Source organism: Ruditapes philippinarum, unplaced genomic scaffold (assembly GCF_026571515.1).
Source record: "Ruditapes philippinarum isolate M1 unplaced genomic scaffold, ASM2657151v2 ctg5763_1_1_1_1, whole genome shotgun sequence".
Taxonomy (NCBI): domain Eukaryota; kingdom Metazoa; phylum Mollusca; class Bivalvia; order Venerida; family Veneridae; genus Ruditapes; species Ruditapes philippinarum.
In genome coordinates, this window is record NW_026864301.1 from 7,034 (window position 1) to 28,996 (window position 21,963).

At 29.7% G+C, this 21,963-nt stretch overlaps 2 protein-coding genes across 3 annotated transcripts; both read right to left on the reverse strand.

Annotated features, from left to right (window-relative positions):
- Positions 1–666: 666 nt before the first annotated feature.
- LOC132725121 (uncharacterized) lies at positions 667–4,353 on the reverse strand. Of its 2 annotated transcripts, none has more exons than XM_060710200.1 (6): positions 4,193–4,353; positions 3,843–3,921; positions 3,228–3,323; positions 2,830–3,000; positions 1,482–1,663; positions 667–942 (listed from the first exon to the last, which is right to left on the reverse strand). In XM_060710200.1, exons 2-6 carry the CDS (start codon positions 3,910–3,912, stop codon positions 670–672), a joined length of 792 nt encoding a protein of 263 aa, XP_060566183.1. In that variant the 5' UTR covers positions 3,913–3,921; positions 4,193–4,353; the 3' UTR covers positions 667–669. The 2 variants fall into 2 exon arrangements, with proteins under 2 accessions (XP_060566183.1, XP_060566182.1); XM_060710199.1 differs by having other exon boundaries at positions 4,189–4,353.
- Positions 4,354–13,111: 8,758 nt separating this feature from the next.
- On the reverse strand, positions 13,112–19,941 carry LOC132725119 (uncharacterized). Its single transcript, XM_060710197.1, has 10 exons — positions 19,680–19,941; positions 18,411–18,514; positions 17,462–17,518; positions 16,920–17,039; positions 16,174–16,269; positions 15,403–15,605; positions 15,050–15,164; positions 14,335–14,712; positions 13,907–14,041; positions 13,112–13,173 (listed from the first exon to the last, which is right to left on the reverse strand). Exons 2-10 carry the CDS (start codon positions 18,484–18,486, stop codon positions 13,112–13,114), a joined length of 1,242 nt encoding a protein of 413 aa, XP_060566180.1. The 5' UTR covers positions 18,487–18,514; positions 19,680–19,941.
- Between the last annotated feature and the right edge of the window lie 2,022 nt (positions 19,942–21,963).

A 21,963-nucleotide genomic window follows, 5' to 3' on the forward strand; every position in this document is an offset into this window, starting at 1 on the left:
ATGTTTTCTTTCAAAAGCATATTCAAACATTTCGTGAAAATGGGCATAAATCTAGACGCATGCTGCTTTTAACCATTTCCATGTGCAAGCTACATTCTTGTTACTTCATTATTATCCCGGAACTACGATAATTCGAACAGTTAAATAGAGAAAAACAAAATCCCTAAAGAAAGCCCAACACGGCAAAATTGTAAAATGTTGCAGGCTCGGTTTGATTGAGCCTCTTCATGGACGGTACTGGAAAGTGCAAGTTACCGCCCACGCCCCCTAGCAACGGCTTAAGCAGAATTCAACATTTAAACACAAAAATGGTGAATTTTGAATTTAGAAACATCCGAAGATGTGTTCATACGGCGGTTACCATGGAACCTTCAATGTGACACAGTTGTGTCATTTCATGAAAAGCGGCATATGGTCCCCAAGGACAAAAATGCGTGTGCCCTAAACGAGAAAACAATGAGCGTAACTAAATAAAATGGAATTTTTAAAGGGGATCAGATGTTACGAAGCCTGCATATCACATATTTGACGTCAAAAGACAAATTTAATAAGCAAGGTTGATTCAACAGTATTCAAGTGAGGAATACTGGAACCACCCAACGAGAAAGATGCCAAATAGAAAGAACTAAAATGCTACAAGCAGATCAATAATGTCGTGCTGAACGATCTTTAAGAGTCGAAAATATAACATCCCTGATTAAAATGTTTATAAAGTTTGTAAAGATTGTAAAGTTTCTGCCCTACGCAAATTAGCATGTGCGAGAAAATACAGTCTTGCACAACAGAGGACCGCGTCGTAAAAATGTCTATATATTCCAAAAAAAAAATACTTGTTAAATCCTCTTCGGTGACTTCTTTGGTATCAACAAGAAGTTTGCTGCATTGGACAGTCCTTAATTCTCCAATAAACTGCGATTTCTTTTCGTTTGAACATGCTAAAATCTATAAAAGAAAAGAATCATTATCCACAAATTATCTCGAAATTCCTGGATAAAAAATCCTAATTTCTTAAATGCTGCGGTGGCAATAAAATACGCATCGACCGAAGCAGTAACCCTTGATTACTTATCTGATTCTTTTCCTTATAAGCTAAGTGGACAATTGCAACTTTTCCGCCATTTTCGAAAGTCTTTGAATAAGAACCTCGGACTAAATATAGATTTGATCACGTGATAAATGAGCCGTCAAAATTGTACCTTAGTGATAAATTATGATATATTTGTACACTGATGAAGGCTACTAAATAGCTTAAACGTTAGCCATTAATAAATAAACTGAAACCTGATCCGCTTTGTTTCTTAGGTTTCACATCCTGAATTCTTTAGTCAAGAGTTAATACAATCATAAAATGAACGATGTTACACATTAGTTGTATTTAGATTGAACTTAAATCTCAATATTTGTTATCTTTATGTAAAACTATTGAAAAACGAAAAGGTTGCAATGAGTTTAGAAAAGAATCCAGGTAATCAAAATTTTACCCTCTTTAAAAGAATATCTACAACCCGTCTCCTTTTGTTTGCGGATTCAATCTCCAATTGTAGCTCTCTGTCTTCAGGAAATAGTTTGTTAGATATCCTAATGACATCAGGTCTCTGTAGCTCCTCTTTCAGCAACTTATAGGACTTGACTATTGCCACCTGATGACGCATTGGATCTGCCACTAGAATTTTTTTACAAAATTATTAAATTTTTACATTATCAAAGGAGGGGTTTTAACAGCCAAGGTCTCTTGTTGCCTTGTCGCACATCGTTGGCGACATGGTGATACATGATATAGTAAAACGAAGTGCATGCATTTTTTTTCCACTTACTCAAGGACTTTACTAGGAAAGTGATAAAAAACATTAAAAACACATTTTGCCGCTTTTAATAAAAGGTAATATATATTTAACACAAGTAACCTAACAATGGCTGTATTGAACTCTTCTTTCTTTTATACTTTCATTGTTTTTTCGTATAAAATGATAAATTTGGTAAACATTCGTCAATAAACGACATGTGAATCGTTATGACTCACTGTTTATATCGTTTCACTTAGCTTTACAAAAATAAATATTTGAGGTATCTTTTGGTAAAATCTTAATAAAAAGTATTTTTGGACAATAAATAAACTTCAGAGATTTTGAAAATATTTTCAATTATACTTTGTGTGAAACTTCTTTACCTATTCAATGATTTCTTCGTAATTAATAATAAAAGCTATCCTGGATATTTGTTTGGATACATAACAAGTGGATATGCAATTATTCACAATGACAAGACATGATTAGTATTTATCCAGGACATCCGTAATCAATTTTGTTAAGAATTGTAAACATTTAATAATTTTGTTAATAATTATTTTAATTTGTTTTTAAGAATTAATTTTGTTTTTGATTTAAAAGTTGTAACTTGTTAATATTTTTGTTACTGTCTTGGACCGTAGTAATTTATGAGACAATTACAGCATTAAAACTGCATACGCATGTTATTTATTACTAGATAAATATCGCACAAGCCTGCACCGTTGTTGCACTGTTTATAAAATGTTGACTAAAGGCGCCATGTAAAAAAGCTAACTGAAAAAGACAGTCCTGTTGTTTAATTCTCAAGACGAACAAAATAAATTACTGTATTTCCAAATAAGACATATATTTTATGTAAGAACGCCCTCAGACTTATTAAATTTTTAGCCCTGCAGGCTAGGGCTTTGAATACGTCCTCGTAGTTTGCAGATGATTTTGCACGAAAAAGGTACATTTATCCTCTATAATTATCTATACTTGTTTATGGCCATGATAAAATGCCAATATAATCTAACAGCTATCTGTTTAGTAGAAATCTTACGTTCCCGTTCATTGCTTGGCTGTCTTGATTTAAACATTCCGGACCTCCGTAACCCCGCTTTATAATGTTTTGCTCTTTGAGGCATGTTGAATATGCTTGATTCTCTTTCCTCCTTCCTGTAGTCAAACGGATTTGAAGTAGTTTGTTGGTTTTCATGTTCAGTATTAAGACCTAAAAAATTGTTTGTAGAAGTCAACAGCTAATAAAATTATAATAAGACGACACTATTCTAAATGACAAATAAATGTACCTTTAAATGTAATTACAATTAAACAAGCAGGTAAACATATTTCACACATTTGTGTTTTTTGTCGGAAAATATTAAGTGGTACAATAAGTGCATAGGTTAACTTCTGATTTTTTTTAAAACAAACTTATAAACATTTGAAAATACTCACATGTGACCATATCTGAATTGTTGTTGCAAGTTCTTGACAATTCACGTGCTTTTCCTTGGGAACATTCTGCATCGTCTGTACTTGATGTGGAAAGTCCTGAATTGTATAATTTCGCATATTTGAACCTTGGTAAAGTTGCAATAAGGTTGTTCAAGATTTTAGTATTATATCATAAGAACTATAAAGCAGCATTGCTTGTTACAAGAATGTCAGATGTTAAAATAGTTATATATTAAACATATATTATTCGGAAATGGCAACGGCACCTATTTCCTGACTTAAAACATAGCGCTTAAACCAAAATATTAACAGACAACATAATCTATGTCTAAACATGGACACTAAAATAGTGTGGGAAATTGCCAGAGACGGCCAATAAAATAAATCCTTTTAATACACACATTATTACGACTTTTTAATCAACATAATGTTATAAGAAGCACTGCCGGCAATAAACTCAGGTTATATCATTTACATAATTATGACATTTTTAAATATTAATTACAAACGGAATAGCCATGTTTCTTTGAGTTGTAAAAAGAAAGACCAGATGTACACGTAGACTTTTATGTCTTGCAGCAAACATTCATTAATGAAATAATTATTGTTATTTACCTAATGAATTCTCGCTGTGTTTCATTGTTGATTTTCTTGTCGATACCTTATTCAGCAAAAGGTCGTACATTATTTCAGCCTTAAACAGAGTTTTAGAATAGTGTTTATCACCAGTATAAGACAAATGGTATTAAAACCTACGACCTGCTTTTGTTTAATTTGCAGACGTAGCATCTATGTAAATTGAATATTTAATGCATTTTCCCCTAACAATCTATAAAACTAAGAGAAAAAATTCATAAGAAAAGAAATAAAACAAGTTACAAACTAGATATTTTTATTTGAAATTAGTTATAACCATCGGGTTTATTTTACTTGCAAAATAAGAAAAAGATAGTTTACTTACTTACTTGAAGAAACTTTTCATGTCAGTCAGAATGTTTGTATAATGTTTCTTTTAACAAATAAACTGACTTATAGTTTAAAACAATAATCCAATCAGTTTAGACATAACTTTCATACAAAATGGCATAATCTGAACGGTGTTGCTTTTTTAAAAATGACATTCAAGTACGACGTAATGGTTTTACGCCCGATGATTATTAATACAAAATATTTTTAGATTTCAGGAGATATGGTGAAGTCATTTTGAATTTACAATTACAAAATCATTTAAGTAAAAACACTAAGGGTCATTTAGACAAAAAAAGATCGCTGACCCCGCTCTTTTGTTATTTGTAAAATCACTAGTATTGAATGACAATTTATACGAGACTTGTAAACAATTTCTAACGCAAAATGTCATAAATCAAATTGCCTTTTTCAAAATGTTACAACAGAAAGACAAAAAAAAAAACAACAACAATTAATTGAAAAATTTAGTCTAGACTTTATTTTAGACTTTAGTCGAAAGGAAGATTTTTACGCAGAATATTATCATTTGACCAGACATCTTAAGCGGTCGCCAATGAATAAAGAGAATCAGACTTATTCATTTTGTCCTCAAACAAAACCTACCTAATATTTTAGTTGAACTATTTTATATCTTAGTCATCATATGATTTTTAGAGCTTATTTTGAGAAACTGTGCAAGTAAAGGACAGGAAAGAGGAAAAACCGATAGGAAATAAGAAATAAATCCACACAGGGGAAGAAGTGAGCTGTTGTAACTATTTTTAGTGAATATTTTAATTGTTTTCAATAACAAAATGATAATGAGTAATAAATTTGTTGTTATTTGTCTAAAAAAAAAAAAAAAAAAAAAAAAAAAAAAACACGAACAGCATGAAAGACACCATATTATGCCGTTTTTGATATCATTTTGTTTGAACTGTTTCACAAATAATGGGTATTTAATGAGGGTAGATTTAATACTAAATTTATTAAACAAGTGCAATATTTTCGTAATGAATATACTCGAACATAATATTCTATTCATCATATACCCAAAATAAGATATTTTTACAGTGACAAAGAATCACCTTTCCATGACGCTTATTCAGTTTATAGCTAACATTTAGCGCGTATTTACGCTACGTTTGTATAACACAAATGACGTCACGCAAAAATACCATTTTTACGAAGTCACCAAAGCGGCACGGATGTTTGTTATAGATTTAAACACATGTTCTACAGTTTTAGAAAAATTTAATCCTAGCATAGAAAGGCAAAATTTCATGCTGAATTCAATAATAAAAAGAAAAATATATGTGGAAACAATGGATTCTTTTGTATATAAAATGTCAATTTCCATATTAATCTAATATTTCAAACTGTCATACTGAACATATTTCTCTAAAAATAAGTTTTTCTTGTTTCTTGACTCAACGAAAACCAAAGAAAGTAAACTTGAGTTATGCAATTAAATAAAGATATCGAAACATTTCATAGAATTTTTAATATTTATGATTTTTTAAATAAAAATCAATTTTAAATTCAAAAATGAAAATTTATGTTTACGTGTTACATAATTGTTAACGGGCAGTTTCCATGGTTATCGCATATTCCAACTGTCAAAATGACCACGATTTCTTTACTTATAATAGTGTTGTATCACATGCATTGTTATCTATCGAAAACAAACAAATAAAAACATAAATGACTACGTCTTTTGATGCAATATGACGTAAGTAGTACTTATCATATTTTAAATATAAGTCACCCGTGTTATTTCTTCAATCAACAAACAAACGAGAACAATAAGTAAGTTTACTACAATTAAATTAAAATTTGAACTTTTTTTCATAGATTTAATTTTTTCAATTTATCAGTCTCTAAAGATTTTATGTACTACAATCAAGTGGAGACGCACTTTCGTCACTGTCACTAGTGGGTGGGGTAACGCGCGTAGATTTATCACCAATGTTGTCATACTCATGCTTACAAGAATCGGATTATCCCGTGTCTTGTGAAGCCGGTATTGCCTTAACAACTGTTTTATATTTTTCTGACCAGTTTTTCTTTTTTACTCTTTAGCAAAATGTATTCTTTATTGTTTGCTCTATATTTGTTTTGTATTTTTTAAAGTAATCGTCCGAGTACTATTCACCTATATTCTCTATCATGATTTTATTTCGTGGAAGCGGATTACAATGCACACATGAAACAATCCAACAGGTCTTTTAAAGTCACTTAAAAAGTAAAAGTATAAGGATGATAATCTTTTAATTAACCTCATATACCTTAAAACTACTACAGCTTCGACAACAATGTTTTGGGGACCGAATCAACAAATTCTACCAGTATTTTCTCTAAATCAGAAAGCTTTGAAATATCTAGTTAACCTAGTGTGACATTCATTTGTTAAGTTCTGTTTCTGCACGGTGCAGCACTTAGTGCCTTATCATTGGTTTTGTGTGACTGGACTTTGTTAGTAACTGCGTTCCGTAAATTGATTTGTATTCATATTCTTGTTACGGATATATACATGTATAATTCTGTTTTACTAATGATTCTCTAGATACGGTAAACATAATTTTGTATCATTCAGTAAAGCAGCCGAGTCTCATATGATCTTGAGCAAGATGCATACTTTTTCTTTTAATTTACTGCGTTATGGTAAGATTTATTTTTCGAGTCGTCGCATTGTCATAAAACATTTAGAATTTTTCAATCTTTTCATTTACTTACTTTAAAAGTAGAAAACAAGTTCATTATGACATTGTTCTGGCTTTTAAAGCTTTAATAGCCGCCTTTTTTTATAATAAATTGATGTAATATGTTAGTTTGTTTTATTTTGATTGGATTTGGTAATGTGTTTAGTAATATAAAGAGCATCGAAACACGAAGTTTTTTATTTGAGCAAGGAGGCTGGCCCCCGAGTATTAATCAGATTGCCGAGTGTTTTGATGTTCTTTCTCATTTGTATCATAGTCAAACATAATACAAGTTCCCTTTTGTCACAATATTTAACCCTAGAAAAAATAACGAATGAACAAGCATCTGAATATCATATTTCTATTGCTTTACCTTTCTCTGCCGTCACACTAAGTAAACCCCAGCAAGAATGAGCCAATCAATGGGTAGGCTCTGGAGCGCGGGTAGTATATATACGATCTAACTCTGACACATTTTCAACACAAAGGTCTCCAAACTATAATACACTGTTAGAATGTAGAATGTGTTGTTGACATTTTTGCTTATTAAAAGTATCAGAATATTTTTGATTGATGTTCAAGGCATTATGATAAAACATTACGAACGTGTCAGCACTGACTATCTGTAAATAAGACACGTGGTGTCAGATAGGTATTTAAGTTATAGTTTATATTTTATTGCATTTACCGGCAAATACACACAAAATAGAACAATAAAACAAAAGCAAATGAGTTGGGCAACAGGTTCTAACAATATAACAATAATTTCACTTCCCAGGTGAGGTTTTCCAATGGTATTGGACTAATCGTACCCGTCCATCAAGAACACGTATTGGAGTAATCGTGAAGTAAGGCTTCCCCCCTTTGATTTCTTGATAACATACACTTTATTTATGTATAAATGGTTTACCATGCTATGAAAAGAAAAATATGTCAACGTAATTGTACTTAGTTTTCTTTTGTTTAACGGCCAACGGTCAAAGGATTGATTCAATGAAATACAATTTTATCTTTTTTAATTGAAGAATAACTTCTCCTGACCTTGACGAAAATTGATTTTACATTAACACACAACATCTTAAGAACAACTAAACAATAATCTATATATTACTTTTTGGGAAAAATCATAGACCCACTTTCTTTTGTAATATGCTGGTTTCAGTTTTTTTATCGATCTTTTCTTTTTTGATCTTTGTTGTCAATATTTTATTGAAGTTTTTGTTGATACATGTCTTAAACTATGTTTTAAACCGATAGCTTTCAAAATACCATACTTTAAGAATCTTTAACCTGAAGTCTTAATCTGAAAGTTTTCCTCACATATATAGTTTCAGTTGTATCATAAACAACAAACACAGATAAAATAATAGTGTACTAAAAACCCGTTTGTCTATATACTAGTACATGTATAATGTTAGATCAGATACAGGTACATATTGTACTAGAATGTCTAAATGTTTTTATTCACTTCTGTATAATTTTCAGATTGCCTTATTCAATGCAGAAACGGTAACAATAATCATCATTTCACATAATGCGGCAGTTCACCGACATCTAGAAATATGAGCATGGCCCAATTGCATAATATTTATTCAGAAGAAGAATATAATCTTAACGACTAAGCCATAACTATCCGCTTAATTGTCAATTTGTTAATTAATGTTCCTCAATCATTAATTTTAAAAAATCAGCCCCCCGGGTTTTGAAAAAAAATCTCAAAGTTACGCAGACCAAAAAAATTCTTTGAACTATTTGAACGGGAACCAATGCAGTTCCTTTTTTTCCCTTTTCTTCAAAGGGTTTTAAATTTTTTCTTTTTCAGATTTTGGGAAAACCGGGCATTCGTTTTTCTCTGGGGTGAGATTTCCCCTAAATATTTTTTCCAAAAATTTATAAATTTAAAATAAAATGTAAAATAATAAAATTAAATTGTTTAAAATTTTTGTAAATTATTTTAAAAATTTTTTTTCCTTTTTTTAAAATAAATAAGTTTTTTGCCATTTTTTTTGTTAATTTTAACTTTTGGAAATTTTTTTAAATTTTCCCATATAAAAAATAAGTAAACTTTTTCAATATTTTCTTACCCCTTTAAACCCAGACCTTTTAAAAATGATAGTATTAAAAAAAAATGAAATAAAAGCTTTTTTAAAATTATGCAAAATTTTATTTTGAACTTTTTTTTAAAATACTAAATTTTAAAATTTTACTTCATAGTTTTTTTTTTGAATATTTTTTAAATTTTTTCTAAGGGAAAAGTTATATATAGACAAAAAGTTTATGTAAATTTTGATTTCGGGCATTTAGGGAAATAACTTATTTAAAGGGGTTTAACCAGCAGGGGCCCTGTAGCAACCCATATTTGTATTTCCTTTTAAAATCAGACTTTTGATCAAAAAAATATAAATGAAAAAATTTCCCTTTTTTAAAAAACTCGCTTTTTTTTTATCCCGGGTTATAAACAAAAAGGGAATTTAAATCGCAGTTTAAAGTTATTAACTTTTTAAAAACATTCCTTTTAATCAACAAAAATTTTTTTTAACTTTTGTTGTTTTTAATCTGCATTTAACTTTACTTTTGAATAAAAAATTTGGGTTTAAAATTTTTTTTTGGGCGGGTTTTTTTGGTAAAAAAATTTGGGAAATTTTGATTTTTAAATTTGGGAAAATACATTTTTTTTTGGTTTTCAAAACAGGATATTTAAACTTTTTTTTCCCCTTCCCAATTTTCTTGAGGAAAGGTTATCTGAAAAAGTATTTTTAAAAATAAAAAGGACCAATTTTCTTCTTATATCTCTTTTTGACTTTTGAAAAAAATACTGTTATTCCTGACTTTCTTTTTGGGCCCAAATTTTTAAAATATTTGTTAAAAACAAAACTACGGTTAAAACGTAAGTAATACCGTACCCATAAAAACAATTTTTTACAAAATAGATTGAGATATTTACACTTAAAAACATGCAAAATTTTAAAAAATTAAAAAAATTTTAAAAAGAATTTAAAAGTAGTAAATAAGGGTTTTTTAAATTTACCCCTTTAAAAATGTTAAATTTTGTTGTATTCTTTAAAAAAATTTGGGCTTTTAAAACCCTACCTTTTTCCCTTCCCCGGGGATTTATCAAAACTTCCAAATGTTTGTCCCAAAGAAGAAATTTTTCATCCGAGTTTTTTTTCCCCACGTTTTTTCTGTATTAGCCCCGGGAACAGAATTTTTTACAATATGTAAATAGGAAAAAGGCAAAATTTGGTTAAAAAATTTTATATTTACCCTGTGCTTGTCATTGAGAGACAAACTACCCCCGCAAACGAAACAAAATTTTTAAACCCAATTTTTTTAACTAAAAACATTCAAAATTTTTTCCTATATTACCAAACAATTTAATGCTATAAATGAAGTTTTAAAAAGGCCCTTTTTTAATTTTTTTTTCTTTTTGTTGTCCCCGTTTAAACACAAAAACCCAAAAAATTCCCCCAATTGGGGTTTAAAATTTTTTATTTTTAAGCATTCCCCCGGGATATAAAATTTGAATAAGTCTATTCATGACAATTGTGAAATATTAATTTTTACGCGTATCCCTTAAAAAATTTTGTGTTTTTATCAAAAAACCCTTTAAACCAAATGGGAAAAAGGCAATTTTTTAGGAAAAATTTTAAATTTCTTAAAACCCTTTTCCTTTCTTCTGTTTTTCCCCCTTTTTTTTCAAACAACAAATTTTTAAAAAAAGTAAAAAATATAAACAATAAAAATCATACAATACTTTTTAAAAAAAAGAAAACTAAAATAATTTTATCAAAAAAGTTTATTTGAATAAATTTTAATCGTTAAAAAGAAAGGGAAAAAATGTTTTTCCTTTTAAAGGAAAAAATTTTTAATATTGGAAAAAACCCCAAAATGAAAAATTTAAATTAAAAAAAACCCAATTAAACGAACCCGCTTTTTTAAACATAAGAAGGGAAGGAAACGGCATAAAAGAGTTTTTTTTGTTTTTTCTTTCATGGCTTGTAGGTCGAGTTTTCCCAAAATTTTTCTCATCCCCATCTCTTTATTCTTTTCCTTGTTTCTTTATTTTTATTAAACCTTTTTTAAAGGGATTCGTTTCCCCAGTTTTTAAAAAGTAGTTTTTTTCAATATATTGTACCTGGCCAAACAAAGGGAAATGGGTTTTTAAAAATTGAAAAAAAAGCTGTGGAGCATGGTTTTAAAATTTTGGGGACAGGAGCGGGGAGAGGGTTGGGTTTAAAAATTTTTTTCAAATTTTCCCCCAAATCAAAAACCCAGTCTGCAATTTTTTTACGTAATTTGTTTTGAAAAAATGCTTTCCCAAGGAGAATTTTTTTCCCAAAATAATTCAGAGCATTTTCTTTTTTTTTTGGGGGCAGTTAAACCCCCCCTTTTATGGAATAACTTTTTTGTAACATTGAAGGTTTTTAATGATTTCACCGTAAGAAAATCTGGGATGTTTTTTGAAATTCAAAAAAATTTTTTCCCCTAAAAATGATTAAAAGTTTAATCGGAAATTTTTAAAATTTTTGTACCAAAAATGAAATTAATTAGAATTTAGGGTGCTATGGTGCAAAAAATTGATACGGGTTTTTGAGAATACAAAAAGGGGCCCCTGAATCAATAAATTAAAAGGTATACTCAACCCTTCTGCCCCCGTAATACTTATGAACAGATTTAAGAAATCAAAAAATTTTTGCAATTTTTTCCCTTTTCGTTTTTTTTTTCATTGCTTTTTTTAAATGGGGTTCGCTATTAAATGTTTTTCCCAAAACAATTCTTTTTGCACTAAAAAATTTTATTGTATTTTTAATGGAAAAATTAGGAAATTTTTATAGAAAGAAAAAAAATTAAATCAAGCCCTACAAATTCCCTGGAAAAAAAACAAATAAATAAAATAAAATAAAAAATTTTTCCCAATTTTGTAATTTAAAATTTTAATTATTTTAAGTTTAGCTTTGGGGGCTATTCCAAACAAAACCCAAAGCTTTTTAAAAAATTTAAAACAACTTTAAAATTTTTTCCCTCTTAAAGCCATGGGCTTTCCCTTTTTTTCTCCAAGACAATTGTTTCCTTTTTCCCTCTTGGAAAAATTTAAAATTTTAGTTTTATGTTTCCACCCCCCCAATACCCTTTATCTTTTTAAATTTTGGTTTTTCAGCCTTTTTGTTTTCTCCAACTCTTGGCAAAAAAAGTTTTTTTGGGTTTTTTTTTATTCAAGATATTCACATTTATAAATTTAAAAGATTATATTTTCAATTTGGGCACGACAATAGGGTTTTTTGCCGTTTTGGTTAAATGGGGCCCTTTAACCCTTTAAAAAATGGGTTTAAAAATTTTTTCGGGCCCCCTTTTTTTGAATTTTATCTTCATTAAAATTCGACTACCGTAGTTTAAATGTTTAAAAATTTTTTATCCCCCCCCAAAAAACTTGGGGAAAAATTTTAAAATGATTAAATAAATTTAAAGATAGTCCCAAAAGTTTAATGATAATGACAAGAAATTTAAATTAAAATTTTCACTTTAAAGATGTAAGGTTTTTTGATATAAAATTTTAAAAAACCCAACCAAAAAGAGTGACCCCTTATTTCCCCCATTAAATATTTCTTTTTTCATCTTTAAATAAAAACCCGTTTTTTTTGAACAAAAAGAAAAATGCTTATGAATCATTTTTTTATTATTTCAAAACATAAAAAAAACATAAATAAAAGAAAGTTTAAAACCTTTGACCCAAATAGAAAAAACGTCGGTTTTTTAAACTTCAGCCCTTTTAAAAAGTTTTTGAAAAATGTTTCAAAGCCCTTGTTTTAAAGGTTTTTTGAAATTTTTCATCTTTTAAACTTCTTCATTTAATCGGGGTCGGAAAATTTTTTTTGAAAAATTTTTTCCCCCATCGGCTTTGATTTTTTCCCTTTCCCCCAATATCATGTTTTTTAGACAAAAAAGTAACACCACAAAAAAAGTGGCCCCGAAAAAAAGGGTTTTTTTAAACCCTTTGTATTACAACATGAAACATTATAAGCAATTTTTTTTTTTAAAAAAAAAACATTAAAGGAAAAAACATTTCTTTTTTTAATAAAGGAAGGGGGTTTTAAAAAGAAAATATTTTTAAAAATTAAAAAAATATTCCCCCTTTTTTTCCAAAATCCCGAAAACATTATTTTTATACACTTTTAGGGCCCAAAAATTTTTTGATGTCCCCGTGGACAACTATTTTTAAAATTTTTTTGGGGACTTTTAGGATTTTTTGGGGCCAACTTTCAAAGTTGATCCTTCACATGTTTCCTCATACTCCAAATCTGAAATTAGAAAAATGTCATATAAAATACATACAGTTTATTTTTAAAGGTACAGAAAAAGTTCTTCCATTATGACCAACAAAAAGCCAGATGTTGTATTCTTACGTACACTGTAAGCTTATCAATTGTTGTTACAGCATGGCTCAGTAAAAACCCAAGCATTGTTATTGTTTGGCAATATTGACCTAAGATATTTGAATATTCAATGACATTTTGTCGGTAATGATCGGATTCTGAAGTAATGCAAACGGATTTTAACATATGATATTGCGGCACATATATAACTTACCAGCATATGGGTGACAAAGTGTATGACTTTTAATTAGATGTAGGTTCGAAGCAAATGATTTTTTTTATGTTTTTGTGTATGATATTTTTTTTATAAAATAAAACATTCACTTTATCATCTCGTGTTTCGTATAATCAACAGAAACAGAATATAGATATATATATAGTTTATGAAACTACAAAAAAGGTTTGTCCGAGATTCGAACTTGGAATTACGTGCTCATAATTCAATCATTCTTACTATAAGGCTACCGAGTAGTATGTATTGATAAAAGTATCGAGATCTATATCATGATTAAAATCTCAAGCTTTAATTATGACAAATCACGGAAACTACCGTATAAACTCCCGAAAAGTAATGAGTATCTGGCCAATACTGCCAAACAATACCTTACTGTTGAGTTTTATAAAGTATATAATTGTATCAATGCCTTAATGTGCTTACCTAATTCTGAAAGTTTATCTTTAACGTTTGCACCTTTGCTTGATTGAAGCGTTTTGACAATGTTTGCCTCTTTATCTGAACATAAGTTGTTACGTATGGTCTTTCGTTTTGGCGGTGTGGCAAAAAGAGTTTCGTCTAGTAAACAATATAAAATAGAATCAGCAATGATTTACACAACTGGAACACACGTGAAGTATTGTTTACACAAAGCAAGACTCTAACACAGAATAACCGATGTCGATTATAGTTCCTGATTTTCTCTCTCTTTCCATCAAGAATATATTTCTATTAACCAAAAGCTATAAATGTTAACTTTTGAATCTATGTTTCATACGAGCATTATAAGACAATGATATCCATTTGATACTTCGTTGTATACATGTGTGAAAAAAATACAATTTGTTAGAGAAAAAAGAGTTGATACATACCACTTTTTCTTTTCTCATTTTTTCGACTGACAGAATTTCGTTTGCGTAATCTATCGAGTATATGTGCCATTCCAACATTGTCCAACTTTAAAATCTCGACAAAGACTCCTCTGATATCCTGCTGACAGTTTTCAATTGTACTTAAAAGGAGTTTCAGTTTGCTTTTTGTGTCTTTTGAATTGTCAGCAATATCTGTATGTTCACCAATACCAAAGATAAGTCTTGATAAAAACTGGTCGTTTATTGAATCCACAACAATCTTATCGTTCAACCAATGCTCCAGAATCTTACGATGACGCTTCATAAAAGCTTTAGTAAACTTGTTCTTATACTGCTTTGGTCCGTGAGATTCGGCTTTCCGTTCCATTGCCAAAAACACTATAAATGAATACTTATAAAATAATTTAAAACAGAGATATCCATTTCACTTTAACAATATGAGAGTAAGGATCTAAAAAGTAGCGAAACATTTACAGAATACATAATACAACATATCCGGTGCGAACAATGCATTATCATTAAAACTTTAAGTATCCCCTCCCGCAAAAACAAATCATATGAACTGATAAGTTTTGTTATTCTCTTCCAATTTATTCTCTTTATCTAGAATTTCTTTATTTCAATGAAGTGTGCTTTACTATTTCGTTTTTATCCTTTCTTTGAGTATTTGAAGTATTTTCAAACAGAAACTCGATTCAATTAAATCGATTGTTACCTTTTAAGTCATAATCCGTTAGAACTATTCTGTCTATTTTTACCGCTAAACTATCATCTTCCTGTCTTAGGAATTTTACAAACACTTCATGTACGTTATCGGGACCCATCAGCACCTAATATAGACAAACATAGTCATGATATATCCTAAAGGTACCAAAAATGTCATGAATATCTATAAGTATTTGTATTACTGTTTCAACAGTATTTCATATTTTTTTTCATTTTTTGACTAAGGGGTATGCTTTATTTGTTTTAATCTTTATTTTTTACAAAATATATTTCAAATTTGTTTAACATATTAAATAATATTTTAACGAATATATGAAATAGCTATATCAACGCATTCCTTACCCGTTTCAGCAGCCTTTCTGCAAACTCTGATCTGGTTTTTGAGGCATGTATATTTTCATGTGCCGGTCCTGACAACAATTTATCCCTATGTTGATATAAGAGATCTGCAATTTTCCTTGTTGTTGATTTTTCCATCTCTTCTTTAAGTTGAGCATAGACCTTTACCAAACGTAAACGATTCTTTGCTGTTTCAAGATCCGTATCTATGTAAACACAAATTGTTGCTTACTTAATATAATAATATGACCAAATCATATTTATATTTTGTAGCATGAAAAATGTCACATGGCGCATGCATAAAATATACACATAAAATAAAGCTAATGAAATGTCAACAATAATAATGAAAACAACAGCAAGCTTAAGCTGCTTGAATAAAACCTATTAAAGCAATATACTAATTATCGAAATAAATGTATGCTCATTTTAAATCAGACTACATTGTATCGTATATAAAAATCTGGAAAAATGTGATCCCTCGGAAGCATTATTCACAACAAAATTACACGAAAATTGCAGACTCGGTTAGATTGTGAGTGTGAGGGATTATGAAAAAATGCATCATCCCTCACGCCTCTAGCCCCGGCTTGAGCGATACACCATTTCAACACTTAAACTTGCTGGAAGAGTGGAATGATCCCGGAGAACCAGAAAAATATACTAACATTGAAATTAATCTACTACTTTTAATTAAACGTAGAACGAAGTAGCATTCCCTTGCATTTGATAGTCAAAATGTATGACCAAATATGTTTGTAAGAACTATTTTACCTGTCAAATTATATCCAACGCTTTCTATATGCAATTCTGATCCCTCAATTTTATCACCTTGATTTCGGTAATCCTTTAATTCCTGCATTCGTAAATCTAAAATGTATAGTCAACATAAAAGGAAAATAAGCTTCAGACAGAGATTTTATTTCTTTGTAACAGCTAGATACAAAAAATATCTGTTTCCAATTAAAAGTTTTCATTTCTTTGTCTTGATTTATTGAGTGCAAATAGAATTATTTTAATTCTTATGACTGCACATTTGTACGCACGGATAATACAATAAAACTTATTAATTCAAAACATATTATATTTGTTATAACAGCACTACAATATCATTTGTTTCAAAATTTATATCATAATAAAGAACATTTATACAGACCATTGTCTTACCAAGACTGTAAGACACAACTTTAATTCAATTGCATTTCCTGAACGAGGCTACCATATTTCGAACTAACCTTTTATTTTCATGCATGATTATCAAGATTGTAATATACCTTACTTAACATTTTGTGCACAGATTAATAAACTAAGACTGTCGTATTCCTAACTTAATATTTGGTTCCCACCATAATTGCAACATATAGTACCGACGTAACCTTATATTCAATTATCTTAACTCCTGACCACACATTATTTCCATTGCTGTTCAAAGTATGTCATATTCGAAACTTAATCTTTGATTTCATACCCGTACCAGGACTGCTATATTCAGAAATAAACTGTTTATCCATTAGTCTCACCAAGACTGTAATTTTCCGAATATTCCGAATATTCTGATTCCGTTTCACTGCAACTGGTATGTCCGTCTTCTAGCTCCTTTGGGACAGTTACTACATTTGCATTTTTGTCTTCAATAGTTTCTGCAATGATTTAAGACACATGTACTAAATTATTACATTTATTTGTTTTCAATTCTGTAAATATGTTAAAAGAAAGCAGCCAAGCTTTCGGACTTTTAGAGTCATAAGAGATTAAAATTTTACTTAATTGTTTGATACGTATAATTTCTTTATGCTAAAGTTTGGGCATTTTATCTGGGGTGTTGTTGCCTTCATTCCGTATCTTCATAATCACATTTACAGTTATTCATATCAAATGTTTCAATAATAAGAAAACAAAATTGCAGATTACAATTAAGTATTGTTTCAATGTTTAAATTATCATAAAACAAACTTGCAGATAACAACACAAGTATCAAATGAACAAAATGTAACTGTTACACCTGAATGCCATATTATAACTTTATATGACCTTTCATTAAGTTTTTATAAACTGAACATACCATCAACACTGCCAGGGTAAAAGACGTCGTCAGAATCATTTATATCATCCTTGTTGCCTAAAACAATTAGAGATAAAAAAATCGAAATATCTTAAACGTTGCATCTGTACAAATGTTAATTTGTCTCTATTTTGCATTATTTTTGAGCAATTAAGTAAACCAATACAGATTTCTTGACTTAACAATTGATTTTTGAACAACACTAAGAGTATTTGCATTTCAAACTGTTTCATACTGATTTTGTAATGTCCTGAGTGCCACTAAAAAGTGCTTTTCAAATCACACAGTCAAAAGAATTCATGAATAACATAACATAACATAACATTTGTTATAATTTTATGTTTTTACCGTATTCCCATTCTTATAATAGTGATTATTTCAGATGTATCCATAGGTTACGAATTTACATTTTATTCATTTTACTACACAAACTATATCATATGTTTTTCTTTTTTTCTTGTGTAACTAAAATAGCCTTTCTTCACACAATAACAAAACAAATAGACTGTGAATGAATTTTCCTTTTTATGCTTATTTCAATTATTAATTATTGTCTTCACATTTTTTAAGTAGGGTTTAACTTCATTCCGTTATATTGCTGATGGGGGAAAAATTTGGCAAAAAGGTGGGTTTTTTTTTTTTTTTTGTTTGGTTTATTTTTTTTTAAATTTTTAAATTATCTGCCAATTATGCAACTCCTCAATTGTACGTGTACATTAAAAGGAAAATTCATTCACAGTCTATTTGTATAAGCCATACCAAACATATCACTTATGAGGAAAATTAACAAAATAAGAAAAATAACAAACAGACTGGTTGTGGATCTTATTCAAATATGTTGCTTTTATAAATTAAATTAAATTAAATTTAAATTTTTGTAAGTTATCATATTATTTCTAAAAGAGTTATCATATCATTTATAATAAAAAAAATGATTGACAATACTCACTCATAATTTGACTCTTATACAGTGCGTTTAATTGAGATTGAAGGATATGAGGTCTGTCGATCAACGCACACGTCATGGTAATATACCTCTAAATTGGTGAGTTTCTAGAAGGAAAATTGAAACATGAAATTCACTTATATAACTAAAAACATATACTTGAAATAAAACAAAAAAGATAAACTAAACAATATACTAAAGATGGAATCAATATCAAGTACTTGACGTCATTTGTCATACTTTCATCTTCGTTCAAATTTGTGTTTTTGTATTTTCTGATCGCAGATCAGAAAATTCAATGCTGACATTCAATCTCTGACACAGAATTTTCACGACAAACCTAACAACAAATGCTTCTTAAAACAGCTTAAAACTAGCGATGTATAAGAAAGAAATATTTTCATTTTGTGACAAATATCCAACAAATTACAACGCATTCAAAGTTTAGCGATGTCGATTACCGAATACTGCAAATAAATCTGACTGTCTAGTAGTGGATGGAATATATACATGTGTGTACATGTCGGACTGTTTTGGCGAGAAGATTTTCGCTAGATTATTTTTATCAGTGTTTAATAACAGGTTTATTTTTAAAACACCTCGAAAATAATAAGGATTACAAACACGAAATGGAAATTCTCAATTTAGAATTACAATGTATTTGTTTTTATTGAGACTACTGACGTATAACTTCACCGTGGTGCAGGGGTAGCGCGCTCGTTTAGGATGTGAGAGGTCTGGTGTTCAAATCCTAGTCGAGGCAATCTTTTGTTTTGAAGTGTGTTTTTTAAGGAAGTAGACACGATACGCAAGGATAAAGTGTGGCTGTCATAAAAATGAACATAAATGATTTTTTATGCCAATCTAGTCATGCAAACTTCCATATGTACCAATCTCAAACTGTTATAGTAAAAAATCTAAACGCATTCGCTCCGTAAGATGAATTATAGTATATAAAAATAAAATTAACAGGAAAATACATACAGATAGTCAGTATGATTCAGAGTGCAAAGATCAGAAAATACCACAGAGCTTACAGTCCTTTGATTTAGAGATACTTTCGAACAATAGTCATAAAAGTTAATATCTTTTTATAAAGCACGATGTGCTTCATCGCAGGGAAAATTAAGGCAATACTATTTCATGTTTTAGTCACCGAAATGAATAAAAAATAGAAAAACAGAGTTGTAATACTAACATACATGTATGCACCATGGTTATATTACATTGACAGCAAAATAATATATAATATAAAAATAAGAGTAAAATTACCTAGTTACTTGTCAGGTTTGTTTTGCCTTTGTTTCTTTTCCATTCCATATAAATCACACACTAATGTCCTATTAATCATTCCTTTTCCTTTCCTAATTGTTTTGCTATGTTTGAATTATAACAAATAAAATCCAAAATAAAAATATCGGATTTCACGTTTTGAAAATAGAATTACCTTACGGAACACGGGTTTGAATGTATTTATCGACCATGGGACGTTATTACTTTGTAAAATGTATCATCTTTGCTTTTTAAATCATGATTTAGTATGATTTAGTATTCATTATATCATTACATTTGTACACATTAATAATACGTGCGGCCGCAGACCTAAATATCTTAAACATTTGACTATGTACTGCATGTTGTGAGAAGGGTCGAATTAAAACCTACCTTTAGGAATGTCTGCTTAGATCTGCGAAGTTGTGAAGTAAAGCGTAACCACATGGAAATTCAATTACTTCCCTAATTAATTTTGTTTAATATGTGACAGGACAAGTACGATTAAAGTCAATGTCTTTGGGAAAGGTAATTAATAAGCAATATATCACCACGCGTCTTAAACTTTAATTAATAATTACCCGATTAATCGCTATCTCAATTTGTGATTAGAAATGGTAAAATATAAGGCCTTAAATTTGAACATTAACATCGTTGATAAGGCATTACAGGCATTAGATTCGTTACCAAATATGACAAAAATAAAAAACTGCTTACCTGTGACCTCACTTTACTGTATAAAAGACGGCTTCTATGTTTTGGAAGCAAAACAGTCTCGTTTTAGATGAGACAACGTGTTTCCGTATAATTTCAATTTTAAACCTGATTTTACGAAATTAAATTTCGGTAAACTATCAGACAGTTGTACGAGAGGCGCCCAACTTATTTGTGGGCAAAAGAATCCGTGCTTAGTAAAACACATGCACGATATTATCGTGGCTGTTGTGTATTATTTGTTTTGTTAAACCTATATATACATTTACATGTACTTTAACTCGATTGAGAAAATAGTACGTACTAAAATTAGAGACAAAGTTGAGGGTATAGTTTTAGGGCTTTTGAAGACTAACCGCAGCTATAGAAGTATTCAAAAGGAGCTTAAATCTATGGGTTATAGCATTTCTTTGGGCTCCATTAGGAATATTCGCTACCAAATAGGGTCACAACGCAGTGTCACTTCTCCGAATGTTACAGGGGGACATTGACAAAACGGCCCACGGCGGCTACACCTGACGTCAATAGGAAGGTTGGCCGTTTCATCACCAAAGTGAATCCGTCTACTCAAAGAGAAATGGCCTCAAGATTTGGTGTGTCAAAGGTAACTATCTATAACATTATCAACAAAATTCTGAACGCAAAATTACGAAAGATGTGCAAATTTCATCAACTTAACATGGCTCAAATTAAGAAGCGCAGGACCAGATCTTGGAAGCTTTATCTCAAATTAAAATGCAACCAATGGAAAAACTTTGTCACTTCGGATGAAGCTATGTTTTACTTAGGCGGAAGTTATGGGCGAAGAAAGGTATGTTATATTAGAAAAGGGGATAACCTTGTTGAGAATTTGAATTTTGCTAAACACGATGCTTTTGCTTGGGTGTTCTAAAACGTCGGCTGCAGAAGCGGCAAATAAACACGCTTGTCGGTCTCAAAAGGGCACTTAAGGACGAGTGGCGCAAACTTGATCAAGAAACAAAGCGTTGTAAAATGATCTACAACTGTCATGGGTCTCATATTGAACATTTATTACAATGAATGAGTATTATAAAGAATTGCTTGAAATTTTGTTTTTGTTCAAAAATAAGTTGGGCACCTCTCGTACAGTCCAATACGTAGATAAGAGTATATTGTCCTTCAATTTTAAGATAATGTATATAAAAATATTTGTAACAAAGCAAGAAATTTAGATTTGGGTCTGATGCTTGTGATTGTTTTTAAATAACATAAATAGATGTGCATTATCACATGGATAATGTTAAACGGTCAACGCTTAAAAGCTGCAATATTTCAAGAAAATTAAATTGAGAACAATAAAATAAGATTTTAAGAAAAGAAAAAGTATTTAAAATTCAAGTTATAATTTACATGTACTTTTATGTTAGGGAGTAGGGACTGATTTTGCATTATTTTTCACCATGTTTCTTTTGCGTTACTAACGCAGTAAGGGCATTTGCTTTTTGACCACTTTTTGGTTATTTCCGTGAATTGTTAGTGCTATTTGCAAAGTTTAAACTATTTTCTTTGATAAATACACAATATTTTTCTTTTCAAAATCTTTTATTAT